Source organism: Varanus komodoensis, unplaced genomic scaffold (genome assembly GCF_004798865.1).
Source record: "Varanus komodoensis strain SLA01 unplaced genomic scaffold, ASM479886v1 scaffold1, whole genome shotgun sequence".
Lineage (NCBI taxonomy): Eukaryota > Metazoa > Chordata > Lepidosauria > Squamata > Varanidae > Varanus > Varanus komodoensis.
In genome coordinates, this window is record NW_025335268.1 from 73,543,080 (window position 1) to 73,561,887 (window position 18,808).

Consider the following 18,808-nt stretch of genomic DNA (forward strand, 5'->3'; position numbering starts at 1 on the left):
GCCCCCCAACTTCCTTCCGTCCTTCCCTCCTTCCTTCGTTGGCACTGAGCGCAGAAAGCTGAAAGCAGCCATCTAGAGCAAAGGCCCCACTGCAAAGCGCAGCAGAAACCTCAGTGGCGCTGAGGACACGGCATGTGGGAGCCAGGCTTCGCGGCCGGCAGATCTCTTCCGCGGTGCCAGGCGGCGTCCACCAGGTGGAGGCACATAGCCGCGAGAACCCTGGTTCGGCTGCCCGGCGAAGGAATCTCTCCCCCAGCCCGAAAACACCTAAGTGCATCTCATTACTCCTCCAGTTTTCTGCAATCAAAGGCTGTACCGACTTCCCACTAGCACAGATAACAAGATAATGGATCCACTTAAAGGGAACATTTGCTGCCCTGTTAGGCTGCGGCAGGGATTTCAAAAATAGGTGTTTCGGTGTTATTCGGTGCGGTGATGAGTCGTATTTCATGTTTTTGGCGGCTGTGCGATAGAACGGGCTGGTAATGGCTCCGTGACAGCGCGTCTCCACGGACGCCTCGCGTTTGCGTCCTCGCGGGGACCGCCGTCTTCCCTGCTGTTCCGGGTTCGCCGAACTGACTCCGCTTCTCTCCTTCTCCAGAGGCACCGAGGGGACCAGACGGCCATGGCGCATCCCAGATACCTGCTGCTGCTCCTGGTCCTGTGTGCCTCCAGACCAGGGCTCCCGCTGCAGCTACACAAGGCCGACTCCCTCCTCAGCTGCCTCAGCGCCGCCCTCTCGGGGGCCAGGGGGGGCCCCGCCAGTGAGAATTCCCCGCTGGAGAAGCGGAGCTTCCGGTTCCCCGCCGGGGCTGAAAGCACCTCTGGGGGTGAGGAAGAGGAAGCCAGGGTGAAGGAGGAGGAAGAGAAGGGGAAACGGACGTTCCCGGGGGTCACCCGCTTTAAGTCCCTTGCCCAGGCGCAGGGAAAGGCCCAGCAAGAGCAAGCCAAAAGCGACCGGCGCACCAAGTTCACGCTCTCCCTCGATGTCCCAACCACCATCATGAACATCCTGTTCGACATTGCAAAAGCCAAGAACCTGCGAGCCAAAGCGGCCGCCAACGCCCAGCTGATGGCTCAAATTGGCCGGAGAAAGTGAAGGGGGCGGGGGAGGCGGGGGGGGCGAGGGGGAAGCTGAGGCAGGCCACGAAGGGAGGAGACGTCGGGTCCGGCCTTCCTTTCCTCGAGCCGCCAGAGACAGAACTGTCTGCTGTACTATATTATATACCGCTGTATATTTTCTGACCCTTAAAGCTATTTAACATCGGTCCTTCTTTCTTTCTTTCTTTTTTTCTTCTCAGTCCGCTCTCTGTGGCACCTGCGCTAAATGGAACTCGTGTCTGGGAATCTTACGAGAAACGAGAGGGGGGGGGAGAAGGTTGTTCAGTTTCCATGACGCAGGTCCCAATTAAAGCTACTTCGCTTGAGTTTCTAATTTTTTATGATCATTATTTTCCTGTTCTCACTCCACTGGACTGCCAGGGCTATGTCTGTCGAATTTACCTTTGAAACCTCTGTTTCAAAAGTAAACAAGGAAGAGTGTCTGGTTTGCAAGGTGTAGACCGGGAATCAATATGCAAATCAAAACACAGCTATCCGTGTACTTGCGCAACTCGGAAGTTTGTGATGGCTTTCTCTCTCCAAAGAATGCATGCAAACATGCAAATATTAGGAAAAGATGCGCACGCAAATGCATATAGGAATGGGGGTAGACATAAAAAACACGATAGGAAGGGAAACTGCTTGGAACAACATGAATATTAAACGTGTATATAAATGCAAAATTGTGTTAAAAGGTGTGTATTAGGAAAACGCACACATGCAATGCCTGTGAGTGTTTGTGTACCTTTGGAGGGGGTGGGAGAGACCCAAATGGATGTGGAAACGTAACAGAATAAACTGAAGATTGGGGGTTGGGGGTGGGAAACAGAGAAACCAGAAACAGCAGATTCATCCGTCCTTCACCAAAAGCAGAGGTTGTCAATTGGTAGCCAACCAAATGTGCTGGCCTACAACTCCCATGCTCCCTCAGTCATGGGCTGTGCTGGCTAGGTCTGACGGGAGTTAGAGGCCAACATAGATGCTGGAGGGTCGAGGTTGACCACTCCAGTCTTGATAGATCCCTGGAGGTCTTCCTGGCCTTTTAGTCTGCGGCAGATCTCCATCTGGGGTTCCCCACCATGGTGTCCCTGGGACAAGCTGACCCACCTGCCAGAAAGAGGGCTGGGGAGGTGAAGTTCCAAGAACTTGGAGAACATCTACCAGTCAGACAGACAAGGTTGTACCAGACAGTGGGTTCATCAGCCTACAAAGCAGGAGAATCTTCCGCCTCACAAAAAAAACCACCATTAAGCAACTACAGTCCGCTCCACTAAATGGGTGAATGGAGTCTTCCTCCACTGGGAAGGTCACAGCTTCCCTATTTCAAAGAGCGCCCCCAGCCCTAGAAGAGAGTGTGGGTTCTGCAAGGGTTGTTTAACCCTCCCGGCTGGGTTCACACCACACGGCAAGGCCCGTCTGGGGACTGCATATTCTTAATGGTGGATGACACAGTGCTTCAGTGCCTCCAGGGTTAATTAACTCATGATGGGTTCCCATGAGCTGCAGACCAGGTCTTTCAGCTTTGTGCCCCCTGAGTGAGGAGGAGGTGGTGCTCCAGGTTGCCAGGGAGAGAAGTACATCTGCCCTGCTTCCTGGTGCATTGTGGGATGGGAGGAAACGCAGGTCTCCTTGCCCCACCCCGATATTATTTATTTAGTCTATAGAATATTTTTATACTATTCATCAGCTGAAGGACTCTCTCAAACAGTTTACAATAAATTAAAACAACAAAAGCACATACAATCCCAACCTAAAAACTAACATATGAACCAAACACAATATTTCAAATACAATCCCAACAATAAACCCAAGAGAACCCCATGCATGATCCATAACAAGCATCCACAACAAACCCGGGCAGGGGGCAACCAGCAATCCAAGATAAAATACCATATAAAACATAACACTCTGCACAAAACTTAGCTATTAAAATCTCGGGAAATAAAAAGGGGCTTGCCTGGCACCAAAAACAGTAAAAAGCCAGGCGCAATTCTTTGGGGTGCTGGTTCCGTGAATGGGGTGCCTCAATTGAAAAGGCGCTTCCCCCTTGTACCCACCCTCCTTCCATCTTTTAGGGCGGACTGTCGGAGAAGGACATCCCATGATGATCTTTGGGTATGGATGGCATTTATGGAAGGAGGCATTCCTTCAGATGTTCTGGTCCCAGACCATTTGGGGCTTTAAATGCTAATGTCAACACTTAAATCGGGCCCAAGCTCCAGCTGGCAGCTGATGTGGATGGTGGAGGACTGGGGTACACGTTCTTGTCTCCCTGTCCCCATGAGCCTCCTCGCAGCCCTAGTTTGAACAAACTGAAGCCTCCGATCCATTTTCAAGGGCAGCCTCGCGCTGGCTTGGAGAACAGAGACTCTTGCCCCCTCTTGCTTTAAGTCTAACGGAAGCTCGAGCCTCCAGCATTAGCAAAATCCCAGGCTCGCCAAGAGGAACCATCTTATCTTGGGCAGGGCAGCCATCTTTGCCCTGTGAAAACTTCTGATGACGGGCTCACATTCCATCAAGCAGGTAAGCAGTCCAGCAAACCAGAAACAGACTTTTGGCGTGATCCCGTGCATGTGAGAAAGCATCTGGCAGCGCTGGTGGGGATGTTCCTGGAGTTGTAGGATCTTCTCTGTCGAAGGAGGCATGGAACGGGGTTCTTAACAGGTGGGTTAAAAACAAGCCTTCATGATGCCTGTAAAAACGACAGGCAGGCAGACTTCAGTACTGGTCTCTTCCAGGGAGAGAAGCAGAACCAGATAACCTTGAAGCTTTTCAAACATTCACTCCCAGAGAGCAACGCATCAGATTGTACGTACTTTAATTATTATTAATAATACTATTAGGATATTACATTTATACCCTACCTCTCTTCTGCTGGCAAGGAACCCCAGGGGCTTACAAGGTTCCCTTTTATTATTTATTATTATTTTATTATTTATTTATTTAAAACTTTTATATGCCATCACCACATGCCTCGGCATCTCCTTATCTTCACAACAACCCTGTGGAGTAGGTTAGACAGAGCATGAATGCCTGGCCCAAAGTCACTGAAGGAGCTTCCTGGCTGAGCAGGGGCTGGAACCCGGATCCCCTGAGTCCCCGTCCCATTCTAAGCACCACACCACACTGGCTGCGGGGCTGGAGGTCATGGGAACAGCTGCTTTTCCCCGTGGAGCTGGGAAGGGAAAGCATGCGGTGGCAGTGAGGCATTCAAAGGATTGGCACAATTTGGGGATGCAAGCCCTCCAGGCATCCTGCCCTGGGCAGCCCTGCTCAGCCCTTCTAAATTCAAGGCTGCGACTTCCCGGATGGAGCCAACCCATCTCTTATTCGGCCTTCCTTCCCTTCTGCCTTTGACTTGCTCCTCTCCCTGGAGTTTTGCCTTCTCGTGATGTGGCCAAAGTACGGCAGCCTCCGTGTCGTCATTTTTGCTTCCAGGGAAAATTCTGGCTGGATTGGATCAAGAACCCACTTCTTCTTTCTGCCAGCCCAGGCTCTGTGCAAAACTCCTCCAGCGCCATGTTTTGAATGCACCCAGCTTTCCTCGCTGCCCAGATTTCACACCCGTGCACAGCAATCAGGAAAAGTAGCATTGCCTTGCTTGAGCATGTGGCTTCCCAAACCCTCGGAGAAAAGAAGGGGAAATCATCGGGGATGAAACGCGAACGATTCTTGAAAGGCATTTCAGGATGTTCAGGACTTCACATCTAAGGAGCCCACAGCTTTGTCGTTGGCCATTGAGAAAACTGCTGAGACAACAGAGCCAAATTCTGAAAAATTTTGAGCCTCAAACCCCACTTTTAAATGCATCATGTTCTTGAGCAGTGACAAATCTTTCTTTGAAGTAAGTTTTCTAGCTGTATCATGCCTCAGATCTTGCAGAAAAGATGAAAAATGCTGATTTAGTGAAGGGTGCCAGGAGTCCCAGCCAGTATGAACGATGGCGAAAGATGGACGCACAGTCCAAAAAGTATCTCGAGAGTCGTATGTTGCCCAACACAATATAGAAAATCTGAGCATTTCCTCAGAGCACGTCATCACCCTTCGAATGTCCTTTTAATGTTTCGAGCCTGTATACAGAAAAACAAGGGATATTACCCCGCCTCACTGCCTTGCCATAAACAGATCACAAAGGCTGCCTCCGTGTCTGGTGGTGAAGACCAAATGACCCCGCTCCGTTAGTGGGGAATGGTCAGTTGCTATCTTTGCATTTTATGGGTTTGCCAAGGTGCCTCCTTGACCCTATAAAGTTCACAAATGTAACCTTTTCTGGCAGGCCTGTTCAAGATAACTTTAGTTTAGAAGACTTGTCAAAGGCATCTAATTAGAGTGAAACGTAACTTTTCTTTATGGTGCCGTGACGTGTATCCAATCACTTTCCTATCCATATCAAAGTATCCAATCACCTTCCTGTGTATTGTATTCACTCCCCTTTTGTGTATTCTATATAACCCTAAGGAAATTGACACGAGGTGTTCCTATTTTGGGCACCCATGGATCCATGCATTCAATTGTAAATAAACCTGTTTGCCCTGACAAGAAACTGATTCCGAGCCGATATTGCGGATCGGTGTGACAAACCGAAAGGTACCCAGCTCTGAAACACAACCGGAGGCCATTCTTACGACAGCTCTCTATAAAACATCCTGTACGTTGCATGTTATTTTGCTCCTCCGAGAAGGAACAAGCTGGGGTCTCCCACCTTTTTGGACAGGGCGCCACATTCGGGAATCTGTGTTGGGCACCACCACAAAATGGCTGCCGTGGCTGGTCACAGAACGCCTGCCGTGGGGCCTGGTGAGTCCCAAAGTGACCCAAAGAGAGAGGTCAGGGAGACGCGGCAAGGCGAGAGGCTGGGAGCGATCGAAGCAGCAAGGTGGGGGAATCACAAAGCCAAGGGGTATCAGGAAGAGAAAGGGGAGGGATGGCAAGGAAAGGGGCTGGGGAGGAAAATAAGGGGTCAAGAGACTCCGAGTGGAGGGGAGAGAGAGGCCTGTGTGGGCAGAAGCCGTTGCCAAGCAGCTGATCTGCTTCAGCAGTGGAGAGGAGAAGCTGGTGCCCTGACGTGTATCAAGGATTGTTTTATTTTATTTTACTTCTTGAAGAGGGCAGGGAAGAAAGAGCCTCACACACCCCACTGGCTGTCCCCACGGCCTCCCCCCCCCCCCCGGAATAACTCCTGCGATGCCCGGTGGGGAACTGGCTTCAAGCGCCTCCTTGGCTCATCTGTAAGCTGCAAGAGCGAGGCCAGAAATCCCCGAGGATACTAGTCCAAATGGCTTGGACGAAGCGGTGCACAGATGAAAGTAAAAGAAGAATATCTGCTTCTGAGCTGAACCGACAAGGCAAATGAGATACGACCAGTCTCAAAGGGGATTTACCTTCTTAGAGTACAGAGTCATTAAAGGCATTATAAGTTTACAAAGGCAATACAAACGTTTCTGTGAACGCACTGGATGCGCATGCCATAAAAGCACACGCTGTAGTGAAAGGGAGCAGAGCCTTGGAGAAGCACGACTGACCGAAATGCTCCATCTGCTTCTTCCCGGATCCTTTCTAGCAAGCTTGGAAACAGGTGCAGCTGCAGAGGAGAAAGCCCCCCACCCCAACTTAAAGGGTCACGGTTCTGTTTCCTGAGGACTGTGTGAAGACAACCAGTGTCGGGGAACACCACAGTGGGGTCAATGCTTTTGGATTTTCATCGAGCTAACCTACAGCTTCTGCAGTCAACTGGCTTATTCTGAGTTGCAGGAATATTACGGACCTGTGGGCTGGCGTTTTTAAAACTGGGCAGAGAATTTGTGCAACGGTGTTCATTTGCAAATGCACACATGCGCTGAAACTTGTGGGCGCAAAGGCATGTTTGCAAGCAAAGAACCTTTCTCGGATTAAAAAGACATTTTCATCCGTGGATCAGATGACAGAACAAAAGACGCCTGGCCATGTGCAAAGCGCAGATCGAATGACTTTCACAAAATCTTCGCATCTGTCTCTTACAGGTCGCATCTGGGCTCACTTACCTCGAAGCAGGCCTTGCTGAACGGCTCTGTGGGACTGGCCCCCAGAAAGTTTCCCACTTTGCTAGCAGTTAACAGATGGGTCCTAGGCATGTATCTTGGAGTCCAGTAACACTCCGTGCACTGACTCACAAGTAAGCTTGCAGCATGGCATCAGTCTGTCTGGATTTCCTCTGAGCAAACCGATGCAAAGCCGGTGATTTGGGGCTCGGGGTGCCCAAGAAATCTCGACACAGCAATCCACGGCATGCATTTCACAAAACCCTTTTGCATTTTGCAGGCAAGGTGCTCCAGTGCGGGTTTCTTCCCCTCTAAACTCCCTCCGCGGAAAAAGCTTTGCCTGGAGCGGGAGGAAGAGAAGGGCCCCTTGTTTTTATATGGAGTTTAAATATGGGATTTTTGGCAGGGGGAGGTAGGCGGGAAGCGGCGGTTTGCCTTTGCTCAGCACTCTCACTGAGGTCAAGATCCTGCCTTCCCCAGTGTCGGCTCCTGGGCCCGCCTCCATCCCCTTTGAGAGAGGAGGAGGAGGACCTGTGAAGGAAGCAGCAGCACTGCCTGTAGAATTTCTGCCTGTTAGGCAGCGGATTCAGTGACAGTGCCCCCTTAAAGGGAGAGGGGGAAGAAAATATAGTCACCCTCCAAGTGTGGGTCAGACAAAGTGCCCAAGCCCACTTGATATTAAAAGTCCCCAGAACACACCTCCTTGGGCAAATACTGACCATTCGTTTTCTTATGACTTTAGGTTAGTTTCTCCCTGCAGCCTGCAAAATCCATTTGGGGAGTCGAGGAAACAGGGACAGTGTAAAAGTCAGAACAGAAACGCTTTGTTTGGGCGGATCATGTCCCGAGCATCGGCACGTGTTACCCCTGCCAATGTCCAGGTGAGACACTCCAGTCAAGTTCTCCTTCCATGGAAGGATGTCGTAAGCCGCAGCATTTCCACAGAAAGGTCTTGGCATCCATATACAGCCGTGCCCGTTTCCAAACCATGAACGATAGTCCCAGATTGGTTGTGGTGCATGATTTCTGTGGAAGTCTTGCGGTTCACGATCCCGCTCCAACACGGTTATTTATGACTGGTCCATTTGTGAGTCTCTCCATCCTGTTTCGGACGGAGTCCAGCATTAAGGATTAATAACCACAAAGCGGTGCAGGGTTCCTGAATTCTTGTTCTCCAGAGTCTGGAACAGATGCCAGTTAAAAAAACTGGAGGGGTATATTGTGGTCTTAACAAGGGAAACACTCCTGTGATGAGCCAAATTGGGTTCGCATTAACACAGTAAGTCGTGGTGGCTTCTAAAGCTGGGGTGGCTAGTTGTGTTGACTGGATACAGCAGAATGGCTTGTAGTCTGACCAGGCTTGGGCTAGGCAAGCTGCCTCTGGTTTTTAAGTTACCGCATTTCACCATATATGAGTTCCAGTTGCTGAGTCGGTTCTACCTTTGTCCTCAGGCATCTCAGCAGTTGCCAATGGATGCGGATAAAGTTTCCAGGGTAGATAAAACCTTCAGCCAAACTTCACTGCCTGCAGATAACAGACCTCTGTCTTAAGAGAGTCAGGCAAGTTGAGATCTAATGGCACGTTCTCAAGCAAGTGAGGAACTTTGCAAAATATCAAAATAATAATGATAAAAGCAGCAGCAAAGACTCAGCCCTGACTTTGCCCTTTTCCTTGGAGGTTAAGTGCTGAGTGGATCCTACTCCCAGGTAAACGTGCACCGGATCCACTGTTACCTCTTAGTAAGGTTGCAGTTCTATGCACCCAGAACTGCTCGGAAGGCTGACTTCCGAGTAAGCAAGCAGAGATGCGTTGTGAGTATGCAGAGGGTTGGCAGCCCCAGGAAAGGCGACTCTTCTCTACAGCTGCACCCATTTCCAAGCTAGGTATAAAGGATCCAGGAAGAAGTTGATGGTAGAATCTCTCCGTTGGCTTTGCTTCTAAGAACATTGCCATTTTTCTCATGATGGTATGTATGATCAGTCAGATATCATATTGCACATCTGGAATGCCTTAAGCAGTTGTGGGTGTGGGTGTTTTACGTAATACGAAGCTGACTTCCAGTCTGCCATTCAATTCTTGTTTTAAGCAGCAGTTGGCAGCCATTTTGCTACTTAGGAAAGTAAGTAGCAAAAGAAAGTTTATTCTTGCTATTATTTATTTACTTACCTTTCTGTACTGCCTATAGTTGAAGCTCTCTGGACAGTTTCCTTCTGTTTCCTCCACCAGTTAACTCAGACAGGTGTAGGACTTTGCTTATCTTCTCAACAATCTTTTCAGGTAAGGCCTTGGATAACACGGCTAGATCTGTAAACCTAGTCTCCATTCGAGTATTATGAAAAAGTGGTGTAAGCCGTCCTGAGACAGCAAAGTGGACAGGGTATAAAAGTTTAAAATAAATAAAATAATTATGGCAGTTTCTCTTTCTCTGAGCAGCAAGAATTTGTGTCTAGGCAAGCTGCTGGCCTTCTGGTTGTCTTTGAGAGAGCATTTGACTCCAAATAGCTCAGGCTAGAAGGATCTTTGAAGGGTCGTTGGATGGTCCAGAAAGCAAACCTCAGTTCCCCAGCTTGTAGTTGTGAGGACTTCTAAAGTCCAGTTTCCCTTAAAGTGCTCATTAGTTCCAAATCATTATTTCTTTATGTATGCCCCACTTTTCTTCCTCTTGCAAGGAATACAAAGGTTCTCCTTTTCTCCATTTTATCCTCACAACAATGACCCTGCGAGGTAGGCTAAGCTAAGAGGCTATGATTTGGCTTTTAGGTATGGGGTAGATAACCCAACAAGAAAAGGGACTGCAAAATGGAAAGGAAAAAGACATTACTAAAGTTTACTGGGAAAGTAGTTTTAGAAAAAGGCTTTTGACTTTGAATAGCGACAGCAAACACACTCAGAACTTGTACGTACAAAGTGATAAGGAAAGGAAATACTAGATGCTTCTAGCTGCTTTCTGGCTAAACGTTCCTCCTGTTTCCTCTTGTCTGGGAGTACAAGATCCTCCTGTGTCTTATTGTGGGACTTCTCAATGGTTACCCCGTTTGCAGCTTGCTTTGGCTTCAGTTTTGCATAAGTCCACACGCTTGCATGTAGTTCCTTCCCTTCCAAGGAGTTCTTTGCAGAGGCTATGGCAGAAATGACTGCCATTCGCAGACGGAGCCTCATCTTTTTTTCAGAGCAAATACTTCTGCACCCGAGAGCTGAGCGGGGCGTCCAAGTTGGACCTGAGCCTTCCCTCTCGTCCCTCATCCCGTAGCCCTACTTTTTGCCTTTTTCCTATATTTTTGCCTATATTTGAAAAATAGGCTCCAGCAAATACCTATTTTTAACCTTCCCCTTATAGCATCCAAATAGAAAGGGATGCACAACATGGCAGAAAACAAAAACTGGACCCCCACCAAAGCCCATCTTCGCTTAGGTGCTGGTGGAACCTGGGCTGGCTGGGACTGTTGGGTCTTGGGGTGGACAGTCCAGTAAAGAGGGCAATTCCATTGGCAGCAGCTGCTGTAAAAGCAAGTTCCATGTTGGGTGCAATTAGGGAAGGAATTGCGAAGAAAAAATGGCCCTCCTCCCACTGCTCTTATATAAATCTTTGGGGCAGCCGCACTTTGATTTGTGGTGCAGACCTGATCTCCATGCCCGAAAAAATCCTGTTTTATAGATGTGGCTAGTGCAGAAAAGAGCAACAAAGCCCATCCTGGGACAGCAGTGACTTCCCTTTTAGGAAAGCATGTAACACTGGGGATTGTTTAGCTTTGAAAAAGGGCACGTAAGCAGAGAAATGGCAAGAGGGGTCTCCAAACGATGCGTGGTGTGGAGAAAGCGGATGGGGAGGCAGCGTTCTTCCCGTATCATAATCAGGCTTCCCGTGAAGCTGGCAGGGTGGGGGATTTCGGGCAGATGAATAGGAAGGACTTCCTTATACAGCACAGAATTAAACTGTGGAATTCACCTCCGCAAGAGGTAGGGATGGCTGTGCTTTGGGTGGCTTTAAGCGGGAACTGATCTCTTTGCAGAGTGGCCGCTAGTCCTCATGGCTCCACACTCCTTCCAGCATCAGAAGCAGACTGCATCTCGGCACCAGTTGCTGGGGAACATGGGTGGAAGTGTGTTCTTGCACACCTGTCCTGGTTGTGGCTTTCCTGGGGCAACTGGTTGGCTGGACCAGGTGGATCACCCCCCCCCCATCTGCCGCAGCAAAACTCCTTTGGATTCTTCTGTTGAAGCCGAACTATAATCATTTTTCTTCCTTCACATGTTCAGTAACACTAAAACGACTGGGGGAGGGAATTCCGGAGGGTGGGTGCCACCTCAAAGAAGTCCTGCTTTCTGAATATCACATGCTGTGCATTGTGGGGTGGCCCCCAGGGACCTCCAAGGTTGCCTGGGGAGGGTGGGCCATTAGCTAGCCTGGTCCCAAGGTTGGTCGGGCTCTGCGTGTTCACGAGAGACCCTTGAGTGTGGCTTGGTGGCTACTTGGCAGTCTCCGGCATCGTCCTTCCGCCGGATGGTCCTAACGCTGAGTCTTTGTTCCAGAGGGAGTGCCTCTCCATCCATATAGGGCAGGCCGGTGTTCAAATGGGCAATGCCTGCTGGGAACTGTACTGCCAAGAGCACAGCATTTTGCCCGATGGCACCACGGTGGCCCCCGAGGTGCCGTGTCGGGTGGATTCTTCTTTTGAGACCTTCTTCTGTGAGACGGGAGCCGGGAGGCACGTCCCGAGAGCAGCCTTCATCGACCTCGAGCCCACTGTCATAGGTAGGAGGAAATGAACTCTCGTGGAATCGGCGAAGCCGGTGTCCGATTCTTTGGGGGCATCTACAGAACCGTGTGAATGGTCCTCATTCCTCCCCGGGGGTGGCTCTGCCTGATCCCAGACCGTGAAAAGTTGGGTTTCCTCTGGACAGCACGGGGCAGGCGCTCGAGTGAGGTCGGTCCCCTCTGATGCATGCTTGGACTGCACACAGTGAAATACGAGCGGGCTCCACCCACGGTTTGGCTACCCCCCCGCCCAATTTCACACCTGCCCTGCTTGGCTGCACGTCTGAGCAGCTGCATCTCAAACCAAACTACTCATTTCCTGGGAAACGGGTTTGCACCTTACTGGGTATCGCCCTGAGTTCGTACGTCCTTGTGTACATTTCCTGCAGTTCTTCCGTCTGGCTCAGCCCCCGAAATATTGCAACTGTGTGCAGACGGAACAAATTGAGCATGCAAACCTGGTGCTAAACCTCTTCCCCAGACTGTCAGGAATCAGTTGCAGTTCTACACGTATGTAAACTGCAACAGGAGGGAGAGAAGGGGTGCGCATTGGGGGCAGCCAGCCAGGAAACAGGACCCCCAGGGGGTGAATGGGCAACATTTAACAGGTCCCGAGACAGGAAGGAGTCCCTGCTAGATTCCTGTCTAGCAAGAGGGCTTGGAAAGTTGTCCTGAGATGCTTGTGGGTCCTCACCTTCCTAAAATCAAGACTCACAATACTGGGGGCAGGGGGTGTCCAGATGAGGTTTCATTGGACGGTCACCTTGCCTGCATTATGCGTGGAATTTGCTGAGGGTCCAAACAGCTGCCTATATCATGTGTAATTCTCCCCTCTCCTTCAACACATTTCCCCCCTTTTTCTGGCTGTATAAAAGCTCTGAAGAAAAGAGAACCCGAAATGCCGCACAGTCCTTGGGTGGTCAGTGCTAGAACCCCCCTGTCTGAAAAGACCCGTTCTTAGAGAAGCCAAGATGCGGTCGGGCGTCTCACTGAAGCGTCTCACTGATACAGTTCCTTGTATCGTGTGTCGCTGTGGGGCCGCCTTCTCCGGCCAGCTGCCCTCCAGCAACAGCAGGCCACAACTCACAGCCTTCAAGCCCCAGGTGTAAGGAAGGGCTACTGTACACCGAAACACCGGGTGGCAGGCGGGTGCTGTGGGCATCCAAGCAGCTCCGGCACACATGCAGCAAACAGACTAGGCAGGCCTGCAAGACCGTGCGGGTTAGGTTTTTGTATTTGTATTTTTTGTATTTTTGTATTTAATGGTAATTTATCATGTTCTATTGTATTTCAATGTATTTTATTGTGTTGTAAGCCGCCCCGAGGCTTTGGCAAGGGGCGGCATAGAAATGTTATAGTAATAATAATAGTAATAATAGTTCTGTGCAGCCATGACTCTCCACCCCGCGCATGACCGGCATGCAAGGCATGAAGGGAAACAGTCGGGATGCGCTGGTACCAGTGGAAAGCGCTCGCGTGCCGCAGGTGCAGGCCGGGTCTGGCCAGGACAGCTGCTTGACACGGGCTTTGGGCACAGCTTTGGCCCAGGATCCCCTCTTCTCCATTCCCGCCTCGAAACCATTTTAACACGGCTGGTCTTCCAGCACTTGGCCTTCTGAGACACTGAGCAGAGGGGGTGGCCTGAGCATTGGTTGGCCCTCACATCCCGTCCTTTCCTGCAGAGAACCCGGTTTAGTTCATGCAGCTCAAACGGGGCTGCATGCAAGAGACGTTGCCATGGTCTTCTCCAGGTTGTGTAACCTGGGTCCATGGGTGAACGTGAGAACGTAGGGGCCAGTTCCTTGTGTCTGTCCCCCCCTTGCAGATGAAATCCGTACGGGGAGATACCACACACTCTTCCACCCCGAGCAGTTGATCAACGGCAAAGAAGACGCTGCCAACAACTACGCCCGTGGCCATTACACCGTCGGGAAGGAGATCATCGACACCGTCTTGGATCGGATCCGCAAAATGGTATGACGATGCCTTGGCTCCATCCGTGAACCAGCCCTGCCTGCTCCCTATAACTCGAGCTACGCTGCTCTTCCCCAGCCTGGCTTCCTCCCGGTGTGTCGGACTGCGACTCGCATTATCCTTCAGCCGAAAGGGAGGATGATGGGAGCTCTTCGTGTCTATGGGACTTATTGGAGAAGGTCAAGCTGAACACACTTCGTCTTGAATTTCACAAACTGAAAACACTAATATGGAAATAGACCAGGCCTGGTACGGAACCCCCGAGCATTCTGGCTCTCTTCCGGAGATTGAACCCAGAACTGGTCCTTGTGTTCTCACTAAACCATCCTGGGTTAAATTTGCAGATGACGACTGGCCAGGGAAAATCTGTCCCATCTGTTCTCCCGATTCTAGGCCACTTGCTAAAACAGTATCTCTTGAATAGAGCCAGAATTTTATTTTATTTTATTTTTTTATTTTATTGTATATATGTATTTATTTGAAACTTTTCTAGACTGTCCCTTACCAAAGTCTTGGAACCATTTAACAACACAACAATGTAAAATAAAATACAACATCCGAAACGTTCCAACTGGCAACAAAACCCCAATTAAAACATTCAGATCTTAAAACATCGGGAAAATATCAAGGTTGTTATTTTTGGCCAGGTGCTGAAAAGAATAAATTTTGGAGATGAAATATTGGCAGGAGGACTTCTGCATGCATCGTCTCTGTAAGGGTGCACCCTTTCCCATGTTCATTCCCACCCGAGCACTGAGCTGAGCCCTAAAACACATTTTCTGTGTCACGGGGGATGGTGGGGAGTCGCTCCCCGATCTGTGATGCTGGCCCTGCTTGACGTGTTGGTTATCTTGACGTTCTCCACTTGTCCGCTCACCTTCCCAGGTTCACCTCGTGAGCTTCCTGGCCAAGAAGGATTTAAACCCGGCTCTCTCCCCTCCTAGTGAAGCCACAGTATTGCACTGGCTCTTGATCCTCGAGAGGATGAGTTTTAGGGCAAAGAGGTGGGGATAATGCACGGAAGCCCCAGGTTGACACTTGTAGGAGGTTGCTCTTCCGTCTGCTGAGACTCTCCGAGGCTTAACTCCCGGTCCTACCAAGGAAGTCCCCAGTGTTACCTCCACACGTTGTCCAAATCTGCAGCAAATTGTACTTTTTTGATTGGGGTTTTGCCGTTGCTTCTCCCTGTGAATTGTGCCACACGGAGGTTTCGCACACCAAGTTCCTATCATGGAAGCAATTCTGAAATTACAGCTGATCCCATCTTCTCTTTCAGGCTGACCAATGCAGTGGCCTCCAAGGGTTTTTGATCTTCCACAGCTTTGGAGGAGGCACAGGGTCTGGCTTCACATCCCTCCTGATGGAACGGCTCTCGGTTGACTTTGGTAAGAAGTCCAAACTGGAGTTCTCGGTGTACCCTGCCCCACGGATTTCCACTGCAGTGGTGGAGCCCTACAACTCCATCCTGACCACCCACACCACCCTGGAGCACTCCGACTGCTCCTTCATGGTGGACAACGAAGCCATCTACGACATCTGCAACCGGAAGCTCGACATCGAGCGCCCGACCTACACCAACCTCAACCGGCTGGTTGGGCAGATCGTGTCCTCCATCACAGCTTCCTTAAGGTTTGATGGGGCCTTGAATGTGGACCTGACTGAATTCCAGACCAACCTGGTGCCTTACCCCCGCATCCACTTCCCCCTGACCGCTTATGCCCCCATCATCTCCGCCGAGAAGGCCAACCACGAGCAGCTCTCTGTGCCTGAGATCACCAATTCCTGCTTTGAGTTCTCCAACCAGATGGTGAAGTGTGACCCTCGCCGAGGCAAGTACATGGCTTGCTGCCTGCTCTACCGGGGGGACGTCGTGCCCAAGGACGTCAATGCTGCCATTGCCGCCATTAAGTCCCGGAGGTCCATCCAGTTTGTGGACTGGTGCCCGACCGGCTTCAAGGTGGGCATCAACTACCAGCCCCCCACCGTGGTGCCCGGGGGAGACCTGGCGAAGGTCCAGCGGGCCGTCTGCATGCTGAGCAACACCACGGCCATCGCGGAGGCCTGGGCCCGGCTGGACCACAAGTTCGACCTGATGTACGCCAAGCGGGCCTTCGTGCACTGGTACGTCGGGGAGGGCATGGAGGAGGGGGAGTTCTCCGAAGCCCGGGAGGACCTGGCCGCCCTGGAGAAGGATTACGAGGAGGTTGGGCGGGAGTCTGACGATGGATCTGACGTATTTGACATCCAAGAGTACTGAGTCATCATGACGCACCTGTTTCACACCATGAATTCTCAACAACTCTTTGTTTCTGCTTGGGAAGATGCTTCTGGATTCTCCAAGCAGATAAAACACACTCTATTTGGCATTCTTGTCTGGAGTGAAATTGCCTGTTTTGCTTCAAAGCCTACAAAAACTCCACCCATCTCAAAGCATCACAAAATAAAATGTGCAGGAAAGAACACCTGGATGGTCCTTCTACTGTTAGGTTTTCTTTGTCTTTTCAGCTGGGAGGAGTACTTACTAGAAGTAGCTGGAATGACATCAGAGTGGCTCAAATAGTTCCACCATTATTGAAATTCCCTAACTGGGGACCAGGTACTGTGTCCCTTCATACCTCCAGAGCACCTGTCCTTTTCTTAGCCAAGCTCTGAATGGTTTCCATTCCCAATGTCTGGGCATGTGCAGGGAACACCCCATAGTATCTTGAAGACAGATTTCCTGTATCATCTCATTTACTGTATGACTATTGCCTTCCCCGGGGGTCCTCAACCCAGTACCCAACAGCAGCAATATGCCATGACAGCTGTTGGTAGTGAGTCAGAAGGGGCCTCCTGGGTCATCTAGTCTGATCCCTGGCTCCAGCCGGTTCCACTTATGACACGCCTACCATGTGCATGTCCAACCTATCCTTGACCGCCTTCACTGATGGGGCCTCAACCACCTCCCATGGAAGCCCATTCCACACCCTCAGGGTCCTAACTGTCAGGAAGTGCTTCTTGGCATCCAAATGGAACCTGGGTTCCCTGAGCTTTGCTCTGTTGGAGTGCATCCTGCCTTCCTCTGCAGGGGAGAACAGGTCTCTACCCGCCTCTGTGTGGCATCCCCTCACACACCTGTATGTCGCCCACAGATCCCCTCTGAGTCTCCTCTTCTCCAGGCTGAAGAGTCCCAATTCCCTCAGTCTCGCCTCACACGGCATCCCCTGCAAACCAGCCACCAACCTTGGGGCCCTGCGCTGCACTGACTCCAACCTGGCTATATCCTTCCTGGAATGTGAAGCCCAGAACTGCGCACAATACTCCAGTTGCAGGCGCACCAGAGTTGTGTAGAGTGGTAGTAATACCTCTCTCGATCTGGAAGCCACGCTTCCGGCTATGCAACCAAGGGTGGCGTTCACCCTCTTGACCACCGCATCACACGGCTGACTCATGTTCAGCCTGCAGTCAACCAGCACCCCGAGGTCCCTTTCACAAGTGCTGCTCTCCAGCCACTTGTCCCCTAACCTGTACTTATGACACCCATCCCTATGCCCCAAGTGCAAGACCTTGCATTTATCTGCATAGGTAATTGATCATTATCTGCATTGATACTTTGGGACCCCTGCTGATTCCTAAAAATCTTCCATTTTGCAAAAGAATAACAGCAATGGGCCTTGTGCAGAAGGAAACCTATCCCTCCATCCAATTTTATTTATTTATTTATTTATTATTATTTATTAAAATATTTCTATGCCGCCCATTCGCCGAAGCCTCGGGGCGGCTCATTATTTCCAAGAATGTACCCCAAGCTGTTTGTCTTCAAGCCTCTTGGGGTAGCCATCTGGGAAGTGGATGTGCGCCTATACTAGGTATCCCCCAAGCTTTGCCACACCTTTCTTGGCCAGTTTCCTCCTGGGAAACAGCAGTTGTCCAACTCCCCCACCAACCCACAGCCGCCATTTTGAGAAAGCGCAATGCCCCCTCATGGCAGCCATTTTGTGAGGATACCCACCATATGCCTTCAAAATTTCAAGTGTGCCCACCAATCCAAAATGGTCATAGAAGCCTATCCTGTCCTAAACTAACCATGTGGAAGAGGCCAGGTTTGTCTGCGCGGTGTAGCCCTGGGAGACTCTTAAACTGAATGCATAATAATTACAGCATCCCAGGATTAAGCCTGGCTGGCAGTTAGGTAGTTCCCAGATCCCCAATTTAACAGAAGGGAAGCCATGGTAGTTTTCCTGTTTTCCACCTTAGCTTTCCCCTCACCTCACGACCAGCAGGAAAATGCCTTTCTTCCTTATCTTATCAGTGGGGCTGGGAAGGAAGCAGTCCAAAGGTGCACCTGCGCCCAGCCAGCCCAAATGCCGCAGCTACTTTGACCTCAAAAGCAGCATCAAAGGCACCCACCTGTGCTGAGCCCGGCTTGCCACGCACAGGTTTCCACAGGGCTTGGAAACACACCCGCCAGGGTCAAAACGATCCTTTCCTTGGACATTTTTCTGCAGCTGCTCCGCCTTTTCTTTCAAAGTGTTTGCTTTTTCTTTCCAGTACAGAACTCTAACCTAATATTCCCAGTGGGTGTTTGTGGTGGGTGCTCATACTTCTCTATCCCACACAACCCTGGAAGGAATCTTGCCCTGGGATGTTATGGCAAACGCAACATAGCAATTTGGAGCTGCTGTTCCTAGATTTTGGGAGCGACAACACACCAAAACAAAAACACCAACCTTGCAGGGAGTCTCTGAGAAACGGTTGCGGGATTTCTGCTCCCCATAGAGAACTTGCGCATAACAGTATTGCAGATTTCTCTGCCCTGCCCCTCTTGCTTGGGAGAATGAGTTGACGGCAGACCTGGAATCTGGTGCGGCAGTTCCCAGGATCCTGGCATTTTGTGGGGCCGAGTGGAAATGCCGTGGGGTTCCAGGAAGTTCATCGCGGCAGCAATGCAGTCCTGGTCCTGCCCCGCTGAGTTGGTGT

The 18,808-nt window shown here is 50.6% G+C and overlaps 2 protein-coding genes across 2 annotated transcripts; both read left to right on the forward strand.

Annotated features, from left to right (window-relative positions):
• The first annotated feature begins 625 nt into the window (after positions 1–625).
• Positions 626–1,099, forward strand: UCN3 (urocortin 3). Its single transcript, XM_044450598.1, has one exon. It carries the CDS (start codon positions 626–628, stop codon positions 1,097–1,099), a length of 474 nt encoding a protein of 157 aa, XP_044306533.1.
• A 10,577-nt stretch (positions 1,100–11,676) lies between these two features.
• LOC123022780 (tubulin alpha-3 chain-like) lies at positions 11,677–16,106 on the forward strand. The gene is made up of 3 exons (XM_044428784.1): positions 11,677–11,872; positions 13,701–13,849; positions 15,126–16,106. Exons 1-3 carry the CDS (start codon positions 11,692–11,694, stop codon positions 16,104–16,106), a joined length of 1,311 nt encoding a protein of 436 aa, XP_044284719.1. The 5' UTR covers positions 11,677–11,691.
• Positions 16,107–18,808: the final 2,702 nt, after the last annotated feature.